The following is a 27950-nucleotide window of genomic DNA, read 5'->3' as shown; positions in this document are numbered from 1 at the left end:
ACACAAGACATTTATCAGGTTATCTGTCTTCTATGGGCATGGTTCATGGTGCCCTGAAAGAATTCCAATAGTAACATTGAAGATCTTTGATCACAGATCACCATAACAGATATAAATAGTGAAAAAGTTTGAAATATGAGAATTTTCAAAACGTGACACAGAGACACAAGGTGAGCATATACTATTTGAAAAATGGCACCAATAGACTTCCTTAGTATAGGGTTGCCGCAGACCTTCAATTTGTAAAAAATGCAGTATCTGTGAAGTATAATAAAGTGAAGTTCAATAAAGTGATGCACAATAAAATGAAGTACGCCTGTAGATGTGAAAATGCTATGGTATGCTAAAGAGTACTGTGCAAATTTAAGGCATGTTACTATGCTTGAGCTTATATTTAGTTACTGTGTTTTCTTGGATACTAGAATAGAGAATCCAGATTCAATGGCAATTAACTTTTGAAAATTTATGGGAAAGTATAAAGTAGTAAATAATTTCACAGTAGTATTATTGTGAATGAGCTGTTTGGCTGAAGATGGACTTCAAAGCTAAGATAATACATTCACTTAATAATTTACTTAGTGCATCATATGGATAAGGCATTATACAGTTGAAGTATATCAAACCAAGCCTGGCTATAAGGCACTGTGAAATTATGTAAGATTTTTATTAGACAACCAATTAATTTAATTCTTTTGTTTTATTGTTATTATTATTTTAGAGACAGGGTCTTGCTCTGTTGCTCAGGCTGGACTTGAACTTCTGGGCTCCAGCTGTCCTTCTGCCTCAGCTTCCCAAGTAGCTGGGACTACAGGCACACACCACCACACCTGGCTTGTTTTATTACTTCAAAAAAATTTTCGTTTTATCTCCCCACCATAGAACTGGATATTTAAAAATTATATTCTAGTTATTGATACCGAATTGAGTGACATGGAATTTTTAACAGTAGCTTTTCTGATATTTGATGTTTCCAAATGGAGTATTTTTGCTATAAAGAGCTTATTCTCATTACTGTCTACCCCCTCCCCTACCCACTTTTTTTTTTTTTTTTCAGTGCAGTCTTGCTGTATCGCCCAGGCTGGAGTGGAGTGGTGTGATCTGAGCTCACTGCTACCTCTGCCTCCTGGGTTCAAGCAATTCTTCTGTCTCAGCCTCCCGAGTAGCTGGGACTACAGGTGTGTGCGACCACACCCGGCCAATTTTGTAATTTTAGTAGAAAAATGGGGTTTCACCGTTTTGGCCAGGCTGGTCTCAAATTTCTGACCTCAAGTGATCTGCCCACCTCAGCCTCACAAAGTGCTGGGATTATAGGTGTGAGCCACCGTACCTGGCCTCCTTACTGTCCCGTGATGACCTTTTATGAAAGTTTATTTCAGTGACTTTTTTTTTTTTTTTTGAGACAGTGTCTCTCTCTGTCACCCAGACTGGAGTGCAGTGGTGCAATTTTGGCTCACTGCAGTCTCCACCTCCTGGTTCGAGCGATTCTTGTGCCTCAGCCTCCTGAGTAGCTGAGATTACAGGCATGCACCACCATGCCTGGCTAATTTTTGTAGTTTTAGTAGGGATGGAGTTTCACCATGTTGGCCAGTTTGGTCTCTTAACTCCTAACCTCAAGTGATCTCGCCTCTGCCTTCCAAAGTGCTGAGATTACAGGCGTGAGCCACTGTGTCTGGCCTGTTTCAGTGATTTAAGAGTCACTCAAAATATGATCTGTAGTTAAGAAGCTATCCTTTTTAGTTACCTACTAAATTCAAATTATTTGCTTTTTCTGTCATCTTTATAGTCTATTGCGTCTGCAGACATGGATTTCAACCAGCTGGAAGCATTCTTGACTGCTCAAACCAAAAAGCAAGGTGGGATCACATCTGACCAAGCTGCTGTCATTTCCAAATTCTGGAAGAGCCACAAGACAAAAATCCGTGAGAGCCTCATGAACCAGAGCCGCTGGAATAGCGGGCTTCGGGGCCTGAGCTGGAGAGTTGATGGCAAGTCTCAGTCAAGGCATTCAGCTCAAATACACACGCCTGTTGCCATTATAGAGCTGGAATTAGGCAAATATGGACAGGTGAGTTAAACTTAAGTCAATTTTCCTTTGTAAACTATATTTTTCATTACATGTTAGCTTGTTCATTCAGATTGATTTTATGCAATAACAGCAATAGGAAAAGACACTGTTTCCTAGAATCCTTTTTTCAGAGGTAGAATCATCTGAAAATTTGGATACTCTTACTTGTGGACAGAGTCTGGAAACTAGCCTCAGGTCCTGGCAGCTGTCTCAGAAGAACCGAATGGGCCAATAATGTGATTGCTCAGAAGCTGACCACTACTGCATTTGGTTAGATCTCAGAATCCTTGGCATTTGGTTAGAATTTCCAAGGCAATAATAGATATAATAAATAAAGACCAAGAATTCGGATTAGGCAGCACAATCTCATCCAGTCATCTTTAATAATCAGTCAGGGATAGGAGGCAGTGTATCTTAATTTACATTAATACATTGTTCCTAAAGACCCCTAAATGTGCTATCTCTGTCCTTGAGGTCACAAATAATTCTCAATTTAAACTTATGTACAGTGCTTTTTTCCCCAACAGTTTCAGTAGTCATTATGGCAGATAATTTTAATGTCTATATGGTTTTTCTTGAAGTCGTTCACTTTGCGTTTCAGATGACTGCCAGCTCAGACTTTTAATGATCTGGTTTATGTCTTTTGGTGGAAAAAAAATAAATTGGTAATTAGGAAGGGAAAACCCAGGTCACTGAATTAGCTAATCACATTTATTTTCAGATAAATAAGTAAGTGCTTCTATTATATCCTACAATAGAAATTTATTTCTTCTTAATGATGAGAGTATTTTTGAGCTGTCAGATTTTCTCACATATTTTCTTTTATAGTTTCTTTAGATTTTTAGTGTTTGCAGTTGTGTACTGACTTTAATTTTAATTTAAAAGATAATTCAGGGCTGGGCACGATGGCTCATGCCTGTAATCCCAGCACTTTGGGAGGCCGAGGTGAGCGGATCACCTGAGGTCAGGAGTTCGAGGCCAAGCTGACCAACATGGAGAAACCCCGTCTCTACTAAAAATACAAAATTAGCTGGTCATGGTGGCACATGCCTGTAATCCCAGCTACTCGGGAGGCTGAGGCACGAGAATTGCTTGAATCCGGGAGGCAGAGATTGTGGTGAGCCGGAGATCATGCCATTGCACTTCAGTCTGGGCAATACGAGCGAAACTCTGTCTCCGAAAAAAAATTTTTTTAAATAATAAAAGATAATTCGGCCCGGGCGCAGTGGCTCACGCCTGTAATCCCAACACTTTGGGAGGCCAAGGTGGGTGGATCACCTGAGATCAGGACTTTGAGACCAGCCTGGCCAACATGGTGAAACCTTGTCTCTACTAAAAATACAAAAATTAGCCAGACATTGGGGCAGGCGCCTATAATCCCAGCTACTTGGGAGGCTGAGGCAGGAGAATCGCTTGAATCCGGGAGGCGGAGGTTGCAGTCAGCTGAGATCGAGCCACTGCACTCCAGCCTGGGCGACAAGAGCGAGATTCCACTTACAAAGAAAAAAAAAAAGATAATTCATTAAAACATTTTCACCGGGTGCAGTGGCTCATGTCTGTAATCCCAGCACTTTGGAAGGCCAAGGCAGGTGGATCACTTGAGGTCAGGAGTTCAAGACCAGACTGGCCAACATGATAAAACCCCATCTCTCCTACTAAAAATACAAAAACAAAACAACAACAACAAAACAAAACAACAACAACAAAAATTGCCGGGCATGGTAATCCCAGTTACTCAGGAGGCTGAGGCAGGAGAATTGGCTTCAGCCTGGGAGGTGGAGGTTGCAGTGAGCAGAGATCACGTCACTGCACTCCAGCCTGGGGGGGAGACCCTGCTGCAAAAAAAGAAAAATTTTAAATTTGGAGTACCTTTTTATGCTACTTGTACTTGTTGACTAGTTTGTCTGATCCTAAAGTGAGTTCTGTTTCTGGGCTTGGTGGCTCACGCCTGTAATCCCAGCACTTTGGGAGGCTGAGGCAAGTGGATCATCTGAGGCAAGGAGATCGAGACCAGTCTGGCCAACATGGGGAAACCACATCTCTACTAAAAATACAAAAATTAGCTGGACATGGTGGCAGACACCTGTAATCCCAGCTACTCAGGGGGATAAGGCAGGAAAATCACTTGAACCCAGGAGGCAGAGGTTGCTGTCAACCGAGATGGCGCCACTGCACTCCAGTCTGGGTAACAGTGAGACTGTCTCAAAAAAAAAAAAAAAAAAAAAACCCGGCTTGGCGCGGTGGCTCACGGCTCTAATCCCAGCACTTTGGGAGGCCGAGGCGGGTGGATCACGAGATCTGTAGATCAAGACCATTCTGGCTAACCCGGTGAAACCCCGTCTCTACTAAAAACACAAAAAAATTAGCCGGGCGTGGTGGCGGGCGCCTGTAGTCCCAGCTACTCGGGAGGCTGAGGCAGGAGAATGGTGTGAACCCAGGAGGTAGAGTTTTCAGTGAGCCGAGATCGTGCCACTGCACTCCAGCTTGGGCGACAGAGCGAGACTCTGTCTCAAAAAAAAAAAAACACTCATCTGTTCTCTTAACCATTATGTTATGTGACAGATATTTTTATACACACACACACACAAATCCAACAGATTAGAAAAGTATAATAAGTACACTTGGATATCTAAGTTTTACCAGCCATTTATATCGGCTATTTAGTTTTTATCCTGCCAGTAGTGCTTATTTCATTTTGTCTATATTTAACATTTGGGAAGGAATATGAAAACATATCTATTTTAAGACTCCTAGAAAGCTATGATATTATTTCATTAATACTATCATAGGTTTTTAGGTTACAGGTTGCTTATGTCTGTAATCCCAGCACTTTGGGAAGCTGAGGCAGGCAGATCACTTGAGGTCAGGAGTTTGAGACCAGCCTGGCCAACATGGTGAAACCCTGTCTCTACTAAAAATACAAAAAATTAGCCGAGCGTGGTGGTGTGTGTCTGTAGTTCCAGCTACTCAGGAGGCTGGGGCACGAGAATCACTTGAGCCTGGAAGGCAGAGGTTGCAGCAAGCTGAGATCGGATCACTTCACTTTAGCCTTGGTTACAGAGACTGTGTCTTGGGAAAAAAAAAAAAAGAAGAAGAAAGTGTAGCAATGATTGTATACATATGTCAAAACTTATAAAATTGTATACTTTATTATGTGCAGTTTATTGTATATCACATACTTCAAAGTAGTAAAGAAATGGTCACAATGAAAATGATTGATATTGCACTTCAGCCCATAAAATCCTTTTTTTTTGTTTTTTGAGACGGAGTCTCACTCTGTCGCCCAGGCTGGAGTGCAGTGGCTCAATCTGGGCTCACTGCAAGCTCCGCCATCTGAGTTCAAGCGGTTCTCCTGCCTCAGCCTCCCGAGTAGCTGGGATTACAGGCGCCTGCCACCACGCCTGGCTTATTTTTTGTATTTTTTGTATTTTTTTTTTTTGAGACGGAGTCTTGCTCTGTCTCCCGGGCTGGAGTTGCAGTGGCCAGATCTCAGCTCACTGCAAGCTCCGCCTCCCGGGTTCACGCCATTCTCCTGCCTCAGCCTCCCGAGTAGCTGGGACTACAGGCGCCGCCACCTCGCCTGGCTAGTTTTTTGTATTTTTTAGTAGAGACGGGGTTTCACCATGTTCACCAGGTTGGTCTCGATCTCCTGACCTCGTGATCCACCCGTCTTGGCCTCCCAAAGTGCTGGGATTACAGGCTTGAGCCACCGCGCCCGGCCTATTTTTTGTATTTTTAGTAGAGACGGCGGTTTCACCATCTTGGCCAGGCTGGTCTTGAACTCCTGACCTCATGATCCACCCGCCTCGGCCTCCCAAAGTGCTGGGATTACAGGCGTGAGCCGCTGCACCCGGCCTATAAAATCCTTTTTAATACAAATACATGAAGTCAAGAAAAGTTGTAAAGAATAAAGTAAACAATAATAGAACCTAGACTGGCAGTAAAATATACAGCCCACATCCTACAGGAAATGTTTTTGTGAGAACTGGATCCTTGGTTAGTACTTAGGCCAGCTTCTAGATTAGTGTTATTTATGAAATACTCCACTAAATCAAGTGCCCAATTTTTAGAACACCTATAGGCGCCCACATCAAAGTTGTTTTCACACTGCTGACATTGGATGAGCTTGTGAGAGAATTAACGATCCTAGGATATCAAGAAGTTGCTTCCAAGAAGGGTGGCCCGTTTTTTGTTGAACTCTGGTGTGTGTGTATGTCTATTTGTGTCACCCAGGACAACTAAAGTGTTGTCTTCAGTATATGTCATTTTAAAGCAGTAGTTCTCAGCCATGGTCACACATAAGAATCACATTCAGAGCTTTAAACATTTTGATGCTCAGGCCTTACCCCGACCAATTACATAAGAATCTGTGGGGGTGGAACACAGGTAACGTTATTCTTTAAAGCTCCCCAGAAGATTTCAGTATCCAGGGTTGAGAACCACTGTGTTAAAGGTAGCTGAAATAATTGGATTTGATGTGTTAATAGAACTTGGTGTCATATTTTTATGTCAAGAAGTCAATATATGTTGGCATATTGCTTCTACTTGACGTAATTTGTAGAGTGCTTGGAATTATTTATTCAGGAACTAGTGAAGGTGGATTTCTTTCGTTTCCCTCACTCCCCATTTAAATTTCTCTCTCCTGTTCAGTTTGTCTGTATTACTTTTCTTTGGTCTAAAAAGTACATTTGAAAATCGGCAGCCAAGTACATACATAACCTTGTTTTCTAAACCACAGTATATATTGCAGTATCCTTTGATATATGAGGAAGCCAAAGTAATAGAGAAATAACTAAGGCAGTATACCTTAATTGAAATCTGCAAAACTAGAGAAAATGAGTAGGAACTAGTGATGCAATTACTTTGCTTGTAGTGAATTTTTTTCCAACAGAAGTAAAAATTTTGCAAAAATAAAACATGATTCAATTGTAAAAACATGCAGAAAGCTTTAAGGTGAATATTTTATATCCAAAAGATGAACATCAAGTGCTTTGCTTATGAGACTGAAATCCTGTCGTATTTGGCCATAAATCACTGTGAGATCTGAGCCATGAGGACTATTGGAATCAGGCATATGTCTTTAGAAATGTTTTATATTTGCTCACCTAACACCTTTGTTGTGTTTTCCTTTCCTGGAACTTCAGTAGAAATTATAATAGAAGTGTTTTTCTTTTTTTAAACACTAACTGGGGAGAAGGGATGGTAATTTATACCGTTAGTGGAGTCTCATTTATGCTTATTTCTTCTTTTTTGGCTTAAATTTGGGTATTTTATGAAGATGTGTTTTCTTTTATGACTTCTTGTCCTTCAAGGCCAAAGGGACATTTTGTGAGGAAACATTTAGACTCAGTCTCAGTACTGAACCATTTAGTACTAAATTGTTCTTGCACATACATTTTAAGATGCGTGCATGTGGAGATCCCAAAATATAAAGCTCTTTTCAGTATTGTTTTTTAATGTATTTATTAATGGCAAATGTTCTTGCCTTTTCTCAAGTAAGGTTTAGTTCAAGTACTTCTCTAGTTTTGGGTTGAGTTTTCAGCAGACCTATAGAGGAAGACAGATTTTTATATTTTCTGATCTAGTTGTTTTTTCTAACCAACTCATGTTCACTCCTGTCATTTATAAGCAATTAGATGAGGGGGATATGCACTGATCATACATTACAGAATCAAAATAGGCTGGACTCTATATTAAAAACCCAGCAATTTTGTCTGAAACATAGATAAACCTCTAATCTCAAGGGAAGGTATTCGTTTATTTTTAATTTATAAATTTCTTTTGAAATAAATACAATAATGCTCTGCATAATGACATTTCAGTTACTGATGGATCACATACAGGATAGTGGTCCCATAAGATGATAATGCTGTATTTTAAAGGTACCTTTTCTATATTTAGATATGTTTAGTTACACAAATATAATACTTATCATTGTGTTGCAGTCGCCTACAGTATTCAGTACAGTAATGCCCTGTACAGGTTTATAGCCTAGAAGCAATAGGCTATACCATATAGTCCAGGTGTATAGCAGGCTACACCATCTAGGTTTGTGTATGTACACTCTATCATGTTCAGACAATAAATCACCTAATGGCACATTTCTCAGAATGTATCCTCATCGTTAAGCTACACATAACTATACACTGATCTCCTTTTGTAATTCTAGCTAGTAAATAAGGAGTAAATCTGCTAAAACCTATAGTTAATAATCTGTTTATGTCTGGGCAGAGTGGCTCACACTTGTAATACCAGCACTTTGAGAGGTTGAGGGAGGCAGATTACTTGAGCCCAGGAGTTTGAGACCAGCTTGGTCAACATGGCGAGACCCCCTCTCTACAAAAAACATGAAAATTAGCCAGACATGATAGTGCACGTCTGTAATCCAAGCTACTCGGTAGAGTGGGGATACCTTGTACCCAGGAGGTCGAGACTGCAGTGAACTGTGATTGCGCCAATACCCTCCAGCCTGGGTGACAGAGAGTGAGACCCTGTCTCTAAATGAATGAATGAATGAGTGAATGAATGAATGAATAAATAAATAAAATCAGTTTATACTGAATTTGATCAGGTACCATTGTAGCTTTACAAGCCTGAGGAACATCCACAGCTATCTGCTTTGTGTCATAGGGGAAGCAGCAAAGTTGCGTGCGCATGCACACACAATCTTTCTCTCATACAAACACACATATATATTTGTTTATAACTGTGTATGTGTGTAAATACATGGAGAGATTTGTAAGGGTAGGATATAGGGATTAAGTAAAATGCCATTTTATTTTATCAACATTCAGTCACCATTTTGAGATCATGTTGTCTTACTCCAAATAGCTACCAAGGGGAACAGATATCGTGTTTGGTTATATAAGCTGTAATGCAAGCAATACAAATTTGTTTCTGATAATTCTTGTATTTAAGGTTGATTTTTACTTTTAATAATGTACTAAAGGAAAGCCTCCAAAGAAATTAGTGAAACTAGTTTTCTGATAGACAGTCAACTATTATTTGTCAGTAGGGATTGGTAAAATGTAACAGCTTGAAGATACTTAAATCAGTTTAGAATACATTTTTTGTTTGTTTGTTTGTTTGTTTACTTACTTACAGAGTCTCCCTCTGTTGCCCAGACTGGAGTGCAGCGGCAAACTCTTGGCTCACTGCAACCTCCGCCTCCTGTGCTCAAGCGATTCTCTGGCCTCAGCCTCCCAAGTAGCTGGCACTACAGGCATGCACCACCACACCTGGCTAATTTTTGCATTTTTAGTAGAGGCAACACTTTACCATGTTGACCAGGCTCATCTCGAACTCCTGACCTCAAGTGATACGCCCACCTCGGCCTCCCAAAGTGTTGGGATTATAGGCGTGAGCCACTGAACCTGGCCTAGAATAATTTTTTAAAAACAGATAAAGGAATTTTCCATTTCATTTTTTTTTTTTTTTTTTTTTTTGAGACGGAGTCTTGCTCTGTCGCCCAGGCTGGAGTGCAGTGGCGCGATCTCGGCTCACTGCAAGCTCCGCCTCCCGGGTTCACGCCATTCTCCTGCCTCAGCCTCCCGAGTAGCTGGGACTACAGGCGCCCACAACCGCGCCCGGCTAATTTTTTGTATTTTTAGTAGAGACGGGGTTTCACCGTGGTCTCGATCTCCTGACCTTGTGATCCGCCCGCCTCGGCCTCCCAAAGTGCTGGGATTACAGGCGTGAGCCACCGCGCCTGGCCTGGAATTTTCCATTTCATATTTTATATCAGATTTAGAACATGGAATTTACTTAAACTTTAATTCTGAATGAGTCAACTCTTTTCGTAGCTCTAAGACATGTTCCATAATAGTTTGTGTTCTAAAGTTACGGTCTTCAACTTACAGTTGAATTTAAAGGTATAATTTATAGAAGGCAATGCTTAAAGTTTATAACAGAAAAAAGAATAAGACTGGACGTGGTGGCTCATGCCTGTAATCCCAGCGCTTTGGGCAACTAAGGCAGGTGGATCACCTGAGGTCAGGAGTTCGAGACCAGCCTGGCCAACTTGGTAAAACCCTGTCTCTACTAAAAATACAAAAGTTTGCCAGGCATAGTGGCACATGCCTGAGGCTGAGGTAGGAGAATCGCTTGAATTGGGAGGCAGAGGTTGCAGTGAGGCAAGATCATACCACTGGGATTACAGGCATGCACGACCACACCCAGCTAATATTGTATTTTTAGTAGAGAGGGGGTGTCTCCATGTTGGTCAGGCTGGTCTCGAACTCCCGACCTCAGGTGATCCACCTGCCTCGGCCTCCCAAAGTGCTGGGATTACAGGAGTGAGCCACTGCAACCGGCTCCTTTGGCAGTGATTTAGTACAAGTCCCTGGTGATTGCCATTTCCTTCTCACCACCTCCCACAATGTTGGTTTTCCATTTTTTCAGCCCGCTGTCAGTAGGAACTAGCAAGAAGTAAATTGGCAGAAAAGCTATTATAAGCAAAATGAAGATTCACTTAGCTAGTGATTCAAAGCATCACTATATGTCAGACTCACCTGAGGAGCTTAAACAGAAATTAAGATGCCCAGACCTCACCTCAAAGTAAGTGGCTTTACTTTAATTTGAGTGAAGAAAGATTTCTTCTCTGAGGTGAGCTGAACTTTGAATGACAAGAAGGAGGCAGCCCCAGGAAGATCTGGGGGCACAAAATACAGGAAGAGGGAGCAACCAAGGCAAGAAATTAGCCTTGTTTAGAATTTTAAGTGTAATGGGAAGCTATTAGAGGGTTTCAAACAAGGAAAGATGTGATGTGACTTATGTTCTAGTAGGATTGCCTTGATTCACCTATGGAGAATGGATTACTGGGATCTCAGTACTGGGATACTGAGATCCTAGGGGGAAAATAGCACTAAGGTTGGAATTGCTTTTTTGCACATTAAAAGCAATTCTCTTTTGCCTCGACCTCCATGTGATGGTAATTAGGTAAAATGGATTTCAAGGAAAAACAAAATACAAACAACAAAAGAAAAACTGTTATCCTTCATTCTCTTAATAAGATGAGGCGTTCAGAAATGAATGGAGCCAATATTAATATTCCACTCCAAAAAATAGTAGAAATGACTTTATGTGAACTTCTCACAATCTCCATTGCACATTTCCATCTCTGTTTCTCATTTATGACAGGTCCCTTCTTTTACAAACTTTTTTTATTAATAATATGTTCCAAAACTTGTTTGTCAAACCCAGGGATAACTAATAAAAATCAATATTGTAGGGGGAAAAAAGTGAAAGCAGGAGGCCACTTACTGGTCCAGGTGAGATAACAGCAAGGAAATAAAGGTAATTTTAACGAAGTGAAGTGAGCAGGTAGAGTGTATGTTTTGAATATGGGTGAGTTACTTTGAGTTGACTTGGAAGGGATGTAGAGAATTAGAGAAAGTGAGGAATCACAGATAACACCTTGTTTTTTCTTATAAGACTATGTTAACATAATTTGGTAATCCTAGTCATTGTTAAACAGTCTTATTGCAGTGTTGACTGTCTAATATACAACTTGAGTTTTCTGATAGCTATAATTACCCCTTCCACTTGGGGAAAAATATAAAAGAAATCATTTAACGTTTGGCAGTTAAGAAAATGTTGTTTGTACTGAAGTAATTTTATTTTTAAAACTCTGAACTTACAAAGAGATGCACTTGAGATTACTGAACATAAATTTTTTATAGACTTTAAAAGAAAATCATTTTTTCTTATGATGTGTCCTTTCTTATGTATACTATACTCAATAAAATGATTTAAAGAAAAAGAGAGAGAAAGATGAATGTCTTCGCAGATTCATTGACCCTGTGAGAGCAGGGCTTTGGCACTGCTGAAGTCCTCAGCCTCTGACTAGTAGCTTGCCAGCATGCAGCCCCTGGTGTTGGACGACTTTCAGCTGTTCAGGCTGTCTGTTTCTATTCTTGTGGACAGATGGGGTGCTTGAGAGGAAGCCAGGAAGCCAAGCCTTAAGAGGACTTGGAAGCAATTTTTGGATGTAAGTCCCTTGTCCTAAACTCAGGGGTAACAGTGTATCCTGCCCAGCAGTGTTGAACTGCCTGTGTTTGTCTAGTATGTGTGTACTGGCTGGTTGGCTCTGGGCTTCATTCCATGTATGCCACTGCTCTCTTGCCAAGATAAATGTAGAAAGCCTCTGGCCCAAGCCCATCCTTAGTACTTTAAAAAAAAATTGTGGTAAAATATACATAACATAAAATTTTACCATTTTAACTTTTTTTTTTCCCCCCCGAGACGGAGTCTTACTCTGTCACCCAGGCTGGAATGCAGTGGTGCAATCTTGGCTCACTGCAACCTCTGCCTCCTGGGTTCAAGCGATTCTTCTGTTTCAGCCTCCCAAGTAGCTGGGACTACAGGTGTGCACCACCATGCCGGGCCAATTTTTGTATTTTTAGTAGAGATGGGGTGTCACCATATTGGCCAGTATGGTCTTGAACTCCTGACCTCATGATCCACCCCCGTCAGCCTCCCAAAGTGCTGGGATTACCGGTGTGAGCCACCGCGCCCGGCCATTTTAGCCATTTTTAAATGTGTGGTCCAGTGGTATTAAGTACAGTCCAGTGGTATTAAGTACAGATGGTTTTCCTTTTTAAGAGATGGCAGTCTTGCCACCCAGGCTGGAGTACAGCGGCATGATCATAGCTTACCGTAGCCTCGAAGTCCTGGGCTCAAGCAGTCCTCCTGCCTGCACCTCCCAAAGTGCAGCCTTGGCCTCCCAAAGTGCTGGGATTGCAGGTGTGAGCCACCATGCCCAGCCAGGTTTGCCCATTTTCAAAAATCTCTTTTATTTTTCTTTCTTTTCTTTTTTGTCTCTCTTTTTTCTTTTCTTTTCTTTTTTTTTTTTTTCGAGGCAGGGTCTTGCTCTATCGCCCAAGCTGGAGTGCATCTGAACCATTCATGATGTTGTATAACCATCACCACTATCTATTTGCAGATTTTTTTTTTTTAAATCCCAAACAGAAATTCAGTACACATTAAACAGTAACTCCCGATTTCCACCTCTCTTCAGCCCTTGGTAACCTCTTTTCTACTTTTTTCTCTATGTATTTGCCTATTCTAGGTACCTCACATAAATAGAACCATACAATATTTGTCCTTTTGTGTCTGGTTTATTTTACACATAGTGTCTTCAACTTTTATCTTTATTGTAGTACATATCAGGATTTCATTCCTTTTAAAGCTTGAATAATATTCCATTGTGTGCATACACCACATTTTGTTTATCCATTTATCTGCTAATGGATATTTGAGTTGTTTCCACCTTTTGGCTCTGTGACTGATCTGCTGTGAACATGGGTGTACAAATATCTATTTTAGTCTCTGTTTTTAGTTCTTTTGGGTACATGCTAGGAGTGGACTTGTTGGATCATATGGTAATTCTATGTTTTTACTTTTTAAGGAACTGCCAAACTATTTTCTACAGAGATTGCTCAATTTTATGGTTTTTTTCCGGCAGTACATGAAGGTTCCAATTTCTATACATCCTCACTAACACTTGTTAGTTTCTAGGGTTGTTTTTTCTTTTTTTTGATAGTTGTCATCCTAATGTATATAAAGTGGTATCTCATTGTAGTTTTGAGTTGAAGTCCTCAATAATTAGAGATGTTGAACATCTTTTTTATGTGCTTATTGGGGTTGCCCTTTTTGTTTGTTTGTTTGTTGAGACAAGAGTCTTGCTCCGTCTCCCAGGCTGGAGTGCAGTGGTGCGATCTCAGCTCACTGAAACCTCCTCCTCCCGAGTTCAAGCGATTCTCTTGCTCAGCCTCCTGAGTAGCTGGGATTACAGGCACACACCGCCACGCCTGGCTAATTTTTGTATTTTTAGTAGAGACAGGGTTTCACCACTTTTGGCCAGGCTGGTCTCGAATGCCTGACCTCAGGCAATCTGCCTGCCTTGGCCTCCCAAAGTGCTGGGATTGCAGGCGTGACCCACCATACCCAGCCAGGTTTGCCCATTTTCAAAAATCTTTTTTATTTTTCTTTCTTTTTGCCTCTTTTTTCTTTTCTTTTTTATTATTTTATTTATTTATTTATTTATTTATTTTTGAGACATGGTCTTGCTCTATCGCCCAAGCTGGAGTGCAGTGGCCCAATCTCGGCTCACTGCAACCTCTGCCTCCCAAACTCCAGTGTTCCTCCCATCTCGGCCACCTGAGTAGCTGGGACTACAGGTGCAAGCTACCATGCCTGGTTAATTTTTTGTATTTTTTGTAGAGACGGGGTTTTGCCATATTGCCCAGACTGGTCTTGAACTCCTGGGCTGAAGCAAGCCACTGCCTAAGCCTTACAAAGTGCTTGGATTACAAGCATGAGCCACTAAACCCAGCCTCTTTTTTTTTTTTTTTTTTTCTTACACCAAACACCTGAACCCATTTTACCCACTTTCGTTGTTTTTTTGTTGTTGTTGAGTTGCAGGAGTTTTTAAATATATTCAGGATGTCAATCACATATCAGATATATGGATTTGCAAATATTTTCTTCCGGTCTGACTTTTCATTCCCCTCCAGATCATATCCTTTGATGCATAAAAGTTTTAAATTTTGATGTAGTCCAGTTTATTTTTACTTTTGTTGCCTGTGCTTTTGGTATGCTATCCAAGAAGTCATTGCCAAATCCAATGTCATGAAACTTTTCCTCTGTGTTTTCTACTAAGAGTTCTATAGTTTTCACTCTTAGGCTTTAGGTCCTTGATCCACTTGAGTTAATTTTTTCATATGATATGAGGCCATTCTTAAAATTTTGTATAGATTTTTAAAAAATGATTTATGCTACTAGGGAAACAGAATATAGGACTTCTGAAATTGAAGCTGATAAGTTGTAAGTTTATCGTGTTTCTGAATTTTCTAGATAACTCTGTAATTAATTAAACAGAGCTCTTATCACCCAAGACGTTAATGAGTGGTAGTCACTAGGAACCAGCTCATATTAACTGCCAAATAAGCTAAACTTCCTTTTTATTGCCAGAGTTATTAACCTAAGTGGATTATAAGTCAATAACAGAGGAAATATATCTGAATTTTAATGAGCCATTTTATAGTCTTGTGGATACAGTACAAAAGCATGAACTGAATTATGATAAACCTAGTGAATGCAACAGTGTTAATCACAAAATGAGTTTGATCTTTGATCCTGTGATACTGGCCTCCCTCCACACACACACTTCCTTAGTCTAAAGAAAACAGCCTAGTCTTCTTAGAATATCATTTAAAGGCTGAGTGCAATGGTTTATGCCTGTTATCCTAACACTTTGAGAGGCCAACGCAGGCAGATCACTTGAGCCCAAGAATTCAAGACCAGCCTGGGCAACATGGTGAAACCCTATCTCTACCAAAAAAAAAAAAAAAAAAAAAATAGCAGGGCATGGTGGTGTGCACCTGTAGTCCCAGCTGCTTGGTAGGCTGAAGTGGGAGGATTGCCTGGGCCCAGGAGTTCGAGGCTGCAGGGAGCTGTGATCATGCCACTGCACTCCAGCCTAGGTGACCGAGTGAGACCCTGTCTCCAAAAAAAAAAAAAGAAAAATGAAGGTATCTCTTGGTTATGTGGCTCTGTTCATGTAATTCTTTAAAAACGCTGACTTCAGGCTGGGCATGGTGGCTCATGCCTGTAATCTCAGCACTTTGGGAGGCCAAGGCAGGTGGATTGTTTGAGGACAGGAGGTCAAGATCAGCCTGGGCAACACAGGAAGACCCCCTCTCTACAAAAAATTTTAAAAATTAGCTGGGCATGGTGGCATGCACCTGTAGTCCCAGCTACTTGGGAGGCTGAGGTAGGAGGATCACTGGAGCCTGGGAGGGGAGATTGAGGCTGCAGTGAGCCATGATTGTACCTCTGCACTCCAGCCTGGGCGTCAGAGCACGACCTATCTAAAAAAGAGAAGTCTGACTTTATGTGGAGGTAAGATCATGGGTAGCAGGCCCATATCCATCTTTTCAGGTACTTCCGTCTTCTCAACATGTGTATATTGATGAAAGGTGGATTCTTATTTTCCCTGCTTAGGTCACATGGCACATGGCTACCCAGGGAGAAGTCACTGTTTATTGGAATTAGGGTAATTTAGGGAAGGTGTAAATTGATAGCTGATACCACAGGGAATAAGTGAGGAGCAGTTCACCAAAGGAATTAAGCATGCTGGACAAACAAAACCAATATGATACAAAGGTACTTTTGTCAAAATAAGAAGCTAACAGTAGTACTTTGTGACTAACTAAACTCCAGATTTTATTTCTATTTCAGCAGTTTTTCCATTCATACTCCCTTTCTGCTCCAGGATCAAATCCAAGCTACCACTAAATTGCTAACTAACTAAATTGCACTTACTTATCATGTCTCCCAGTCATGGCAGATCACTGTTTCAGTTTTTCATGAGCATTGTGGTTGTTTATTTCCCAGCTTTATTGGGATATAATTGGCAAATTCAAATGGTATATATTTAAGGTGTAAAACTTGATGTTTTGAGATATATATACATTGTGAAATGACCTTGACAGTCTTGAAGAATACTAGCCAAGTATCCTATAGTGTGTCCTCTAACCTGTGCTTGTCTGTTTTCTCATGTTTAGATTGGTTTTTAGGTGTCTTAGTGTGTTTTGTGCTGCTATAACAGCATACCTGAGCCTGGATAATTTATTGAGAACAGAAATTTAATTTCTCATAGTTCTGTAGGCTGGGAGTCCAAGATTGAGGTGCTAGTAGGTTTGGTGTTTGGTAAAGGCCTGGTCTCTGCTTCCAAGAGGGTGCCTTGAATACTGCATCCTCCAGAGGGCGGGAACACTGTATCCTCACATGGTACAAGAATAGAAGAGAGCAAACTCACTCCTACAAGCTCGCTTCCTCCCTCCCTCCCATCCTTCCTTTGTTTTTTTCCTTCTTCCTTTCTCTTTTCTTTTTGACGGAGTTTTGCTCTTGTTGCCCAGGCTGGAGTGCAGTGGCGTAATCTCAGCTCACTGCAACCTCTGCCTTCTGGGTTCAAGCAATTCTGCCTCACTCTCCCAAGTACCTGGGATTACAGGCACCCATCACCACACCCAGCTAATTTTTTGTATTTTTAGTAGAGATGGGGTTTCACCATGTTGGCCAGGCTGGTCCCAAACTCCTGACCTCAAGGGATCTGTCCGCCTTGGCCTCCCAAAGTGCTGGGATTACAGGCGTGAGCCACTGCGCCCGGCCCTACAAGCTCTTTTCATAATGACATTAATCCATTCATAAGAGTGGAGCCCTCATGATCTAAACATCTCCCAAAAGGCCCTACCTCCCAACACTGCTGCACTGGGGTTGAAGTTTCTAACACATGAATTTTGGGGGAACACATTCAGACCATAGTAATGGATTTTGGGAAAGAACACAACAGAGCTGAAGTAGCTTTCTTGTCACACCATGTTAGGCAATAGATGCAATCCACATGTCACTGTTGATGTTAACCCTTACCACTTGGTTAAGGTAGCATTTATCAGATTTCTGCACTGAAAAGTTACTATTTTTCTCTCTCCCTACTCTCTTCTTCAGAATTTGCTTTTTTATTATTGTAGAAACAAGTCAGTCCAGCCTGCACTCAAGAGGAGGGAAGATTGGGTCTACATTTTGAAGGAAGTGTCAGAGAATTTGTGAACATACTCTAAATCTCCACAATACACTCTTCGGCCACAGATTATTTACATTGATCCCATGTGCAGAATATACTCACCCGTTCCTAATATTCTGCAGAATTCTCATTTATAGCATCAGCTTACAGCCCAGGATATTGTCATCTAAATTAGGTCCAGTTTTGGATGAGACTCTTCAGGTGTATGTAGTTTCTTCAGCTCCTTGAGTACATCACTTCTCTATGTTAAGACCTGTGAAACTAAAGAGGCAAATTGTTTGCCCCACACGTAACCAAGATGCAGTGGTTGGCCAGGTGTGTGATAACTAGTGTAGACGTTCTTGTTCAAACAGAGGGAAAATGTTAGTACAAAGGTGTCATTATGTCATACCATTTTTGAAATTCAGCTGGGCACAGGTTGGTAATTCCTTGATTAAAATTAAGATCTGGAAATAATTCTTTATGGCTCTTAGCTCGACCTTCTGGGCTTTTGTTTTCACACTCTTGAGTTTTCTTTTCTTTTCTGTGAAAACTAGGAAAGTAGGCTTTTTTTGCCAGCTGTGTACATTCCTCTATCCACTTCCAACCTGTAGATGTTTGGGAGTCCAAGGCCCTCTTTTCATTTTGTACTATTTCTGTCTCTTTCAGTTGAAATGGGCAGTGTTTCTGCCAATATAACTTTCTTCAAAACCTTATGGGTCTCCCGTGAATATTTGGGCTCACTTCATTAGACAAAAGTCACACCCAAAAATCTCTTTGAGATAAGCCATTCTGATTCTTGAAATTCCACTGAGGGGCAATAGCTTTTAGCTTCTTAGAAACTCTACTCTTTGATTAAAATAATCTGTAAGTCACACCTTTAAAATCTTTAGGAGGCCTTTTGTCTAACTGAATAGTACAGAGGCATCATCTTGGGTCTTACCAAGGTTGAATTTTGTAGCTGTGTCCTCAGCCACATCATGTTTTCTTGACAGTGCTTGGGATTTGAATTTTGCTGGGAAGCCATTTTCTATTTTAGTATTTTTTGCATGTGAGAGACTGGGAATCTTCAAAACCAGCAAGTTCTGGCTCCTTTTTGTTCAACTGCTCTTGAGATATTTATTAGGAGTTTGGAAATTTGAGTATTTGTTACAGTGGTGTAGACTTGGCAAAATGAGAGGTCTGGGAGTCTTGAGCATTTGTTCAGTGGAAGTTGAAGAGATTATTGAGGAGCAGAAGGAAAGCTAAGAGTGGAGCTTTGAGAAATGTGTGTCTTTAATAAGCAAATGAAAAAGACTGAGAGATACAAAGTTGGAGGGGGTCAGAGATTGGAGAAATGGAAAGTACAGGATCAGAGAAGTGCTGACAGTGGTCTGGCCTCCTCACTTTCTTAACATGGTTGGTTTGGTGGAAAGTTTTCCAGTTTCTCTTCATAATAAACTATTTGAGTCAAGCAGATTAATACCTTTTATATCTTAATGTTTATGTCATTAGCTTTTGTATTAAGCTGAAGAATGAAAACACCACACAAGGCCGGGCACAGTGGCTCACACCTTTAATCCCAGCACTTTGGGAGGCTGAGGTGGGCGGATCACCTGATGTCAGGAGTTTGAGACTCAGCCTGACTAACACGGATAAACCCCGTCTCTACCAAAAATACAAAATTAGCTGGGCGAGAGCAGGAACAAGAGAAAAGGGTGGGTGGTGCCACACAATTTTAAATAACTAGATCTCTTGAGAATTCGCTCACTGTGGTGAGGACAGCACCAAGCCATGAAGGATCTGCCCCCTCAATTCAAACGCCTCCCACCATGCCCCACCTCCAACGTTGGAGATTACATGTTAACATGAGATTTGGGTGGGTACAAATACCCAAACTATATCACTATGTGATTAGTAATCTCTCTCTCTTTTAGCCATTCCTCTCTTGGAGCTATACCTTACCCCTTGATACCAAAGCCACTGTATTCTTTAGGGAGATGACATTGTCACAAAAGGTATAGGACAAAGATGGTAGATTCTGGATCCTGACATTCCTAGACTTAAATCCCACTTCTGATAGTAATCAGCCATGTCTCCACACCATTATGATCCTCAGATTTCTCATTCCTAAGACAGTATAGTGGCCGGGCGCGGTGGCTCAAGCCTGTAATCCCAGCACTTTGGGAGGCCGAGACGGGCGGATCACTAGGTCAGGAGATCGAGACCATCCTGGCTAACACGGTGAAACCCCGTCTCTACTAAAAAATACAAAAAACTAGCCGGGCGAGGTGGCGGGCGCCTGTAGTCCCAGCTACTCAGGAGGCTGAGACAGGAGAATGGCCCGAACCCGGGAGGCGGAGCTTGCAGTGAGCTGAGATCCGGCCACAGCACTCCAGCCTGGGCGACAGAGCGAGACTCCGTCTCAAAAAAAAAAAAAAAAAAACAGTATAGTAACATACACTGTTAAAGATTGTTCTGAAAATTAAATATAATATATATTATGTGTATAAACATATGTATATGTGTATTCATTCTTTCCAAAGCTTGTCTAATATCATTGTAACTTATTCTTTTTAGGGTTTCTAGTTTCATATTTTCTCTTTTGCTACCTATTTTGATACCATTTGGTTTTGTATATACTTGAATCCTTTTTGTATTTAGTGATAACCATTATCTTAGTACTATTAAGATATCATGTGAAACTTTTGTTCAGTTTTGTCAAAAAACAACTAGCCTAAAAGTGTAAATCCCAATCATTAATATAGGATAGTGTAGCAGTTTCTTTCTTAATATTGCTTATTATATCTTGCCTAAGTTCTGAATTATGTGGACTGTAGAGTGTAGCATTCTACATTATGAGCTTGTGTTTCTCTTCTGGCTAATACAAAAATCAAGAGTTGTAAGAGTTTATAAAATCATGGTTCTAATATTTACCATCTCTGTAGTAATTTGATCTAATGAGTTGACTCTGTTATTGCTAATGTTTATAACAGCATACGCAATTATTCTACCAAGGACAATTGTTTTTAGTAACATGCCCTACATAGGGCTGTTTTCACTCATAATTTTTTTGTCACACTTGTCAAGTAGGTAAAGGTTACTGGCAACACTGGAACATCTCTTTTTAGAACCATATTGAATATGGGCATTACTCTGCATATTCTGGAGACATTTAAATCTTCAGTATGATTTTGTGACAATAAAGGACAGCAATGCCTGCAAGTCCCTATGCCTTAATTTATTTTATTTTATTTTTTATTTTTATTTTTCAAGACAAGGTCTCGCTCTGTCACCCAGACTGGAGTACAGTGGTACTATCTCGGCTCACTGCAGCCTCCACTTCTCTGGCTCAAGTGATCCTCCCACCTCAGCCTCATGAGTAGCTGGGACTAACCACACTTGGCTAATTGTTGTTGTTGTTTTAAAGAGACTATTTCTTGCTATGTTGCTCAAACTCTTAGGCTCAAGTGATCTGCCCACCTTGGCCTCCCAGAGTGCTGGGATTACAGCCATATGCCACCGTGCCTGGCCTTCTATGCCTTCTTTTAAAAATGGGTAATAATAGCAACTAAATTTAGTTCCTAATTTTTATAGTCCCTGTTAGCCTGTTCAGTGCATTAAAGAAAACAATTGAATAGAAAGTCCTCTTCACTTTAGAAGTGAGACGCAGTGACTACTGTATTTAGGAAGAATACAGTAGCAACTAACTGCCACTGTGGAGATTTCTGCTACCCAGCTGACTTCAGTGATTGTGGCTTTGTGTAAGAATCTTTGCAGAGGACAGGTTGTTAGCATGATTACTCTGTCTTTAAGCTTCTGCATAGATTTGTAGTAAGGTCTTCTTTTTTCAATATAAAAGGAAAGTGTGTTGTTTTCTGAGAGAAGATAGATGATAGCTTTCTCTGAACTTTCACTGGGTAGGGGTGAGTCTTGATACACTTTAATATTTTGTAATAATTTAGCAAAACGTTTTTTTAAAAATTAGTTTTTAATGCTTTATCCAAACTGTAACTATGTCTTTTGTAATTCAAAAGCAGTACTATTTTCCTTCTAACTGAAGATTTTGACAAAAACTTGAATCTGGGAGGTCATGAGCCATGTTTGCCCCACTGCACTCCAGCCTAGGTGACAGAATGAGAGCCTTTCTCCAAAAAAAAAGGAAAATAAAAAGGATTAAAAGAATGATGCTAATAAAGCTATTGGATGGGTTTTTCCCCCCAAAAGGATGTTATATTCTACTACACTGAATGGATTATAAAATTTAGTATTACAGTTGTCTTTGGTGACTGTTCTTTGAATACATTTCATTAATGAGATATAGTCAAATTATTTTATTGTAGTCACTTAAAGTATTTCCTGATTTTGTTCTAAATGTATGAACACTTGCTTGATGAGTACTTCATTTCAGTTATTTAAGTTCATTTTTATTGTGAGGGCACTGATGCGCTATAAACTGCCAGTTTTTGTCTACAGGGTACTTTTATCTAAATGGTCTTTCTTACTAGTAGCATTCGGTTGCCAGAAAATAAAGGAAATTGGCTTCACCATCAATTTTTGAGATAGGTAGGAAGATATGGTTGACTCTCCAAAGGAATGCTAGAATTTTCTTTAGCTACCATATGATTATTTTGTAATGTTTGTAAATGGTTATAGATAGAAGATTCATATATATGAGATACTACTAGATATCCGCTGTACCTAAGAATAGAAATGCTAATAATATTATGAGATGTACATATTGTTTTTTAAATTCATATTGTTTTTTTAAATTAGATACCCAAATCTAATTGTTATACTCTTTGGGCACAATTACCAATTGGTATCAAGGTTACAAACCTGAGAATACAACAGGATATGTGTATGCATAAAGTTCACACATTTAGATAAATCTAATTTCACTTTATTAGATTCTAATTTTGTCTTGATATGTGGAGGCTTTTTTTTACCCCCTTTTAAATTTTGTATTATGGAAATTTAAAACAAAACAGAAAAAATATATATAATATAATGTATCCATTATATGAGCATAAAGAAAATAATATAATGTACCTATATTCCTGTTACCCAGCTTCAACGGTTATTAACCCATATTCCTTCTTGTTTTCATCTATATTTCTTTGCCCATTGGATTATTTTGAAGCAAATTCCAAAAATCATTGAAAAGGGAAACTTTGTCTCTTTACGTATATAACCACGATATAGTAACCATTATCGCATCTAAAAAGAAAATTAGAGTTTCCTGTGTTCTGTTCTTAACAGACTGTATACTTAAAATGTTTGCTGAAGCTTTAGAAGCCTCAGCTTTAACATTTATTTGAGTATGTATATGATAATATCCAAAATATATTAGTTATTTTACCATTTATTTTGAATTTTAGAAAGAAACACAATATATTTTACAATTTGGTAAAAATACAATACTCTAGGTGACTGTATAACCTCTTAAAATTTTTTCATTTACACCCTCCGGGTTTGGATTTAGGTTTACAGTTTATAGATACAGGTGCTTCTTGTTTTAGTATTAGTTTGATAAAGTACCAATTATTTTTAAAAGGGATGATACTTAGTATCATTAAATAGAATTCCAAATGATTAATAAGAGAGAGAATGGTACTTTATTAAACTGTTAAGAGACTGAATACGAGAAAAGAGATAAAAAGTGATGTTTAGAAAAGGTAGAAAATAACACAACAACATATGAAGGATTCTTGCCAAGAAACTGAACCTGAATCTCATAAGCCTCTAGATTAGCAGAGTTCCCAACAGGGGGCAATTTTTGCCACCAGGAGACATTTGGCAATGTCTGGAACACTTCTGGTTGTCATAATTGGTGGAGGGGGTGCTGTTGACTAGCAGCTAGAGACTTGCAGTGCTGCTGAACATCTACTGGGGCTCAGAAAACAATTCCCAAACTATAGGCTTCAGAAGCAGCTGCAGAAGCTAAGTTTTTCTCTCACTTCTGCTCTCCTATCTCTCAGTCCCATTCTCCCCCGAGGTCAGCCACAGAAACTAGAATCTCCCTTCCCCAAGGTGGGTCATAGAAACCAGAACCCCTTTCCTCAAAAGCCAACCATAAAGCCTAACAATACCCTGTGTAAAAATTGGCCATAAAGAAATGAAATGAAACCCTGTCTCTATTAAAAATACAAAAATTAGTCAGATGTGGTGGCAGGGACCTGTAATCCCAGCTACTCAGGAAGCTGAGACCGGAGCATTGCTTGAACCTGGGAGGCGGAGGTTGCAGTGAGCCGAGATCACGCTACTGCCCTCCAGCCTGGGCGATAGAGTGAGACAGTCTCAAAAAAGAAAAGAAAAGAAAAATACAGTGAAGACTCATGTACCTACCACTAATTTCAATACTTGCTAAAATTTTGCCATTTTTGCTTTAACTATTCATGAACATCTAAATGTTTTCACATATTTAGGGCTCAACTCATCATTTTATAATTGGGCCATATTTACCTTGACCAGAAAGTTGTTATAGTATAAAATACACAGTATAATTGCCAGTCACTATGTGTATGGATGACTGGTAAGGTTTTCTCAATGTACAAAATACCTGACTTGCCTTTGCCCTTTGATTTCTAAGGGGAAACAGTTTAAAAAAAAAAAAGTCTCATCCTATGTTTCTGAATACTAGATTGTGAGAGCTTCAGTTCAGACATGTATTAAGGAGAACCAAGCGATAAGTGAAACTGTTAGCAGCATGAGACTCAAATTACTTGCTTCATCATCATCATCTTTGCTCTCCTGACAGCCAAAAACTGTTATCCAATGACTATTCTGTGTAAGACATAATTATTTCACATGTTTAATTTTTATGTTTCCTCCTGTGAGGCATGTAGGAAGTTTGGGACATGATTTCAGTATTTGATTTAGATAAAAATTTGTGCAGATCTAAGCTTGCAGGTCCACACTACTACAGGACAAACCTCTGCAGCACAGGGCCTTGGATAGAGTGAAGTGGGCATTCACTATAAGTTTAACTGAATAGTGTTTTTTTGTATATTGATACTTAAAGAAAAAAAATGGCACCTCTCATTTAATGGTTTATCTAGATGTTTTCACAATATACTTCTTTTCCCTTTATTCCAATACATATTTAGTAGGCTAGAATTCAAAGCTCAACTGAAAACTGCTCAGGCAATTGAAATAAGTTTTTATTGATAGTGACCTCTGATTGGTGAGGATTCCCAGTTCTATGTTTGTGTGTTGAGAGAGAGCCAGAGTATGCATATGAGCTGTAGCAATCAAGGTAGGATGGTTTTTTGGCCAGATGTGGTGGGTCATGCCTATAATCCCAGCACTTTGGGAGACATAGGCAAGTGGATCAGTTGAGCCGGGAGTTCAAGACCAGCCTGGCCGACATGGTGAAACACTCTCTGCAAAAAATACAAAAATTAGCTGGGCATGGTGGCGTATGCCTGCAGTCCCAACTACTTGGGAGGCTGAGGTGGGAGGATCTCTTGAGCTCAAGAGGTTGTGACTGCAGTGAGCTGTGATCATGCCACTGCATTCCAGCCTATGCAACAGAGCGAGACTCTATCCAAAAAAAAAAAAAGAAAAAAAGTGCTGGCATGGTGGCTCATGCTTGTAATCCCAGCACTTTGTGGGGCTGAGGTGGGCAGATCACCTGAGCCTCAGGGGTTCAAGACCAGCCTGGGCAACATGCTAAACCTCTCTTTCTACAAAAAAATACAAAAAATTAGCTGTGTGTTGTGGCGTGTGCCTGTAGTCCAGCTACCCAGGAGCCTCAGGTGGGAGGATGTCTGGATCCTGGGAGGTGGAGGCTGCATTGAGTCGAGATTACTCCACTGTACTCCAGCCTGGGTGATAGAGTGTGACCCTGTCACCAAAAAAAAAAAAAAAAAAAAAAAAAAAAAATTAGGATGGTTTCTTAGAAAAAAGGTGTAGGGATTTTTCTTCTTGAGACAACAAAGCTAAATTAATATGGAATCTTTTCAAGTTTAGTCAACAAAGATAAACCTACTTGTTATGATTGGTTGGTAAAAATGAATATCTTTCACAGGGACAAGTTACATGATAATGCTTTAAATTGTGTTTTATGGACACTGTTTTATCATATCCTTGCAACAATACTGTGAAGTAAGTAGGGCAGCTGTTAGAATCCCTTTTTTTAACAAACGAAAAGGCTGAGAAAAAAAATACTTGCTTTTTAGCTCACATGGGTAACTTGTAGCATAGGCAAGGAGAAAACAAACTTACATTCCAGTTTGCTGTTCTTTTTGAAGACCACATAGTCTTTAAATTATTGTGTATTACAACTGCAGGGTATGGTTTTAGGCATAACAGCTATTTTATTGGATGGTATGTCTTTGGTAGTTAGAAAGAAGTGTAGCTGGTAGTGGATCCTCTGGAGCTGATGTAAGGGACTTTGTTTTGTTTTGTTTTGTTTGTTGTTGTTGTTTCCTGACCTTATATGATTTAAACTTTGACATCAGTTCTAATGTTCCTGATGCTTTGTAGATGTAGCCTCTCATTGGTGGTTGTATACATAGACCATCCATCACTTCCACTTTGGTTTTATTCTGAATTTAAGGTTTATTTTCAAAGATAAAATAAGATTTACTTTCTGTTTGGCCCCTAGGATTAATAAACTTAACCTGCTTGTTGACTACTGCTCATACTCTTGTGGTAGGACTTTTAAAAATAATACTTTCTTCTTGTTTCATGAGCCATTTGTAGAAGAGTGATATATAGTGGTTTATTGGGCTAATTGGGGACAATGAGTTTTTGTTGTACCTTGCATTCAAGTATATTTACTTATGCCTATAAATCAGGTATTATTGCCTCTCCTTTTTCAGATGTCAGTCCATCAACAGTGTATGCTCTTCACCATTTGCATTTCAAGAACCACTTGGAAACTTGGAAATAATCCTTTATTTTTGCTAGTCGTGCCTCTGTCGTAATGTTCCAAGAGGCTTAGGCTGCTTTGGAGAGGCTTGTCTGGCTTTGCCTGCCCCCTGCCTCATTTAACTACAATAGAATAGCTCATAAGATGCTCTCTGCATAAGATTTTATTTGAAGGAAGGTATCTATATTTAACTTGGGAAACAAATAGCTTAGGTAGAATTGTAAATGAGATGGTAATATTGCCAAAGAAATGGGATACACCCTGCCCAGCTCCTTCCCATTCTATCACACAGTGCATAGGAGCAGTTTTGTAATTAGTAAACTTTATGTGGCCATAATCTTTGGAATGGTATATATGGGATATAACTTTTGTTTCCATTAATATATATTTATGATTATGAAAGTCTTAGATATGGTAGCTGCGAAAGGTACCATTTTACTGGTTATTAGTCTTATTCATATTTGGATTAGAACTTTATGGATTTCCTTGGGCAATTAGGGAGATAACTTTTAATGGTTTACATTTTGCTCCTTGGAGTTATAATGTTACCCAGAAGTCTCAAAGCCCATCATGGGGGAGGGAGGAGCCAGCTGAAATATACATGGCTCTGGCCCTAATAGCTATTTTAGTTGGAGGAGCTCCAATTTTATCTGTTAAATTAGTGGGGTTCTACAAAAAAATAGTTTGAAAGAGGATTCTGGGGCTAAAATAAAATTTGAAACCACTGGATTAGTAGAAAGATCTAGGAGTTAGAAGACCTATGTTCCAGTTTTGGCTGTCCCATTAACTAGTTTTGTAGTGTTAGATAAGTCACTTAACATATCTTTCTCAGTTTTTCGCATATAAAATAGAACTAATTTTATCTACCTCACAGAGTTGTCTTTGGATAGTGGTTTTAAAAACCGGTGAATCAGGCTGGGCATGGTGGCTCACTCCTGTAATCCCAGCACTTTGAGAGGCTGAGGTGGACGGATCACCTGAGGTTAGGAGTTCAAGACCAGCCTGGACAAAATGGTGAAACCCCATCTCTACTAAAAATACAAAACTAGTCGGGCATGGTGGCATGCACCTGTAATCCCAGCTCCTTGGGAGGCTAAGGCAGGAGAATTGCTTGAACCCAGGAGGCGGAGGTTGTAGTCAGCCGAGATGGTGCCATTGCACTCCAGCCTGGGTGACAGAGTGAGACTGTCTCAAACAATAACAACAACAACAACAGAAATAAGCAAAAAGCGATGAATAAAAATGTATTAAGTAATGAAGATATTGTTAATAATAGCAGCAATAGTCCAATGACTGAGAAATTGAAAGTGGCTTTGAATTTTGTTATAGAGTTTATCATAATAACTTATGGCTCTCTTTTTTCCAATTTTCTGTTATCTAGGCATTATTGTTTCCTTTTTAAATGTTTTATTTTTTGATATTTTATTTTTTATGTTTTATATATTTATTTATTTATTTTTGAG

At 39.7% G+C, this 27950-nt stretch overlaps 1 protein-coding gene across 13 annotated transcripts in view; it reads left to right on the top strand.

The window, feature by feature from the left end:
* The window catches only part of COMMD1 (copper metabolism domain containing 1), a 241566-nt gene that overhangs the window by 114096 nt on the left and 99520 nt on the right, over positions 1-27950 (top strand). For 10 of the 13 annotated variants that reach the window (XM_045369216.2, XM_005575774.4, XM_045369210.2 and 7 more), the window contains one exon: positions 1784-2065. The exons of 1 other annotated variant lie outside the window; for it this stretch is intronic. In XM_045369216.2, the coding sequence (XP_045225151.1) occupies positions 1802-2065 (264 nt within the window). In that variant the 5' untranslated portion in view covers positions 1784-1801. Of the gene's footprint in view, positions 1-149; positions 171-1057; positions 1176-1783; positions 2066-27950 lie in introns of those variants that run through there. 2 more of the 13 variants (XM_074011690.1, XM_045369221.3) reach the window with 2 other exon arrangements.

The sequence above is a fragment of the Macaca fascicularis genome, chromosome 13 (assembly GCF_037993035.2).
Source record: "Macaca fascicularis isolate 582-1 chromosome 13, T2T-MFA8v1.1".
NCBI lineage: Eukaryota > Metazoa > Chordata > Mammalia > Primates > Cercopithecidae > Macaca > Macaca fascicularis.
The sequence above is the reverse complement of the archived record's forward strand: the minus strand, read 5'-3'. Positions and strand labels throughout refer to the sequence as shown.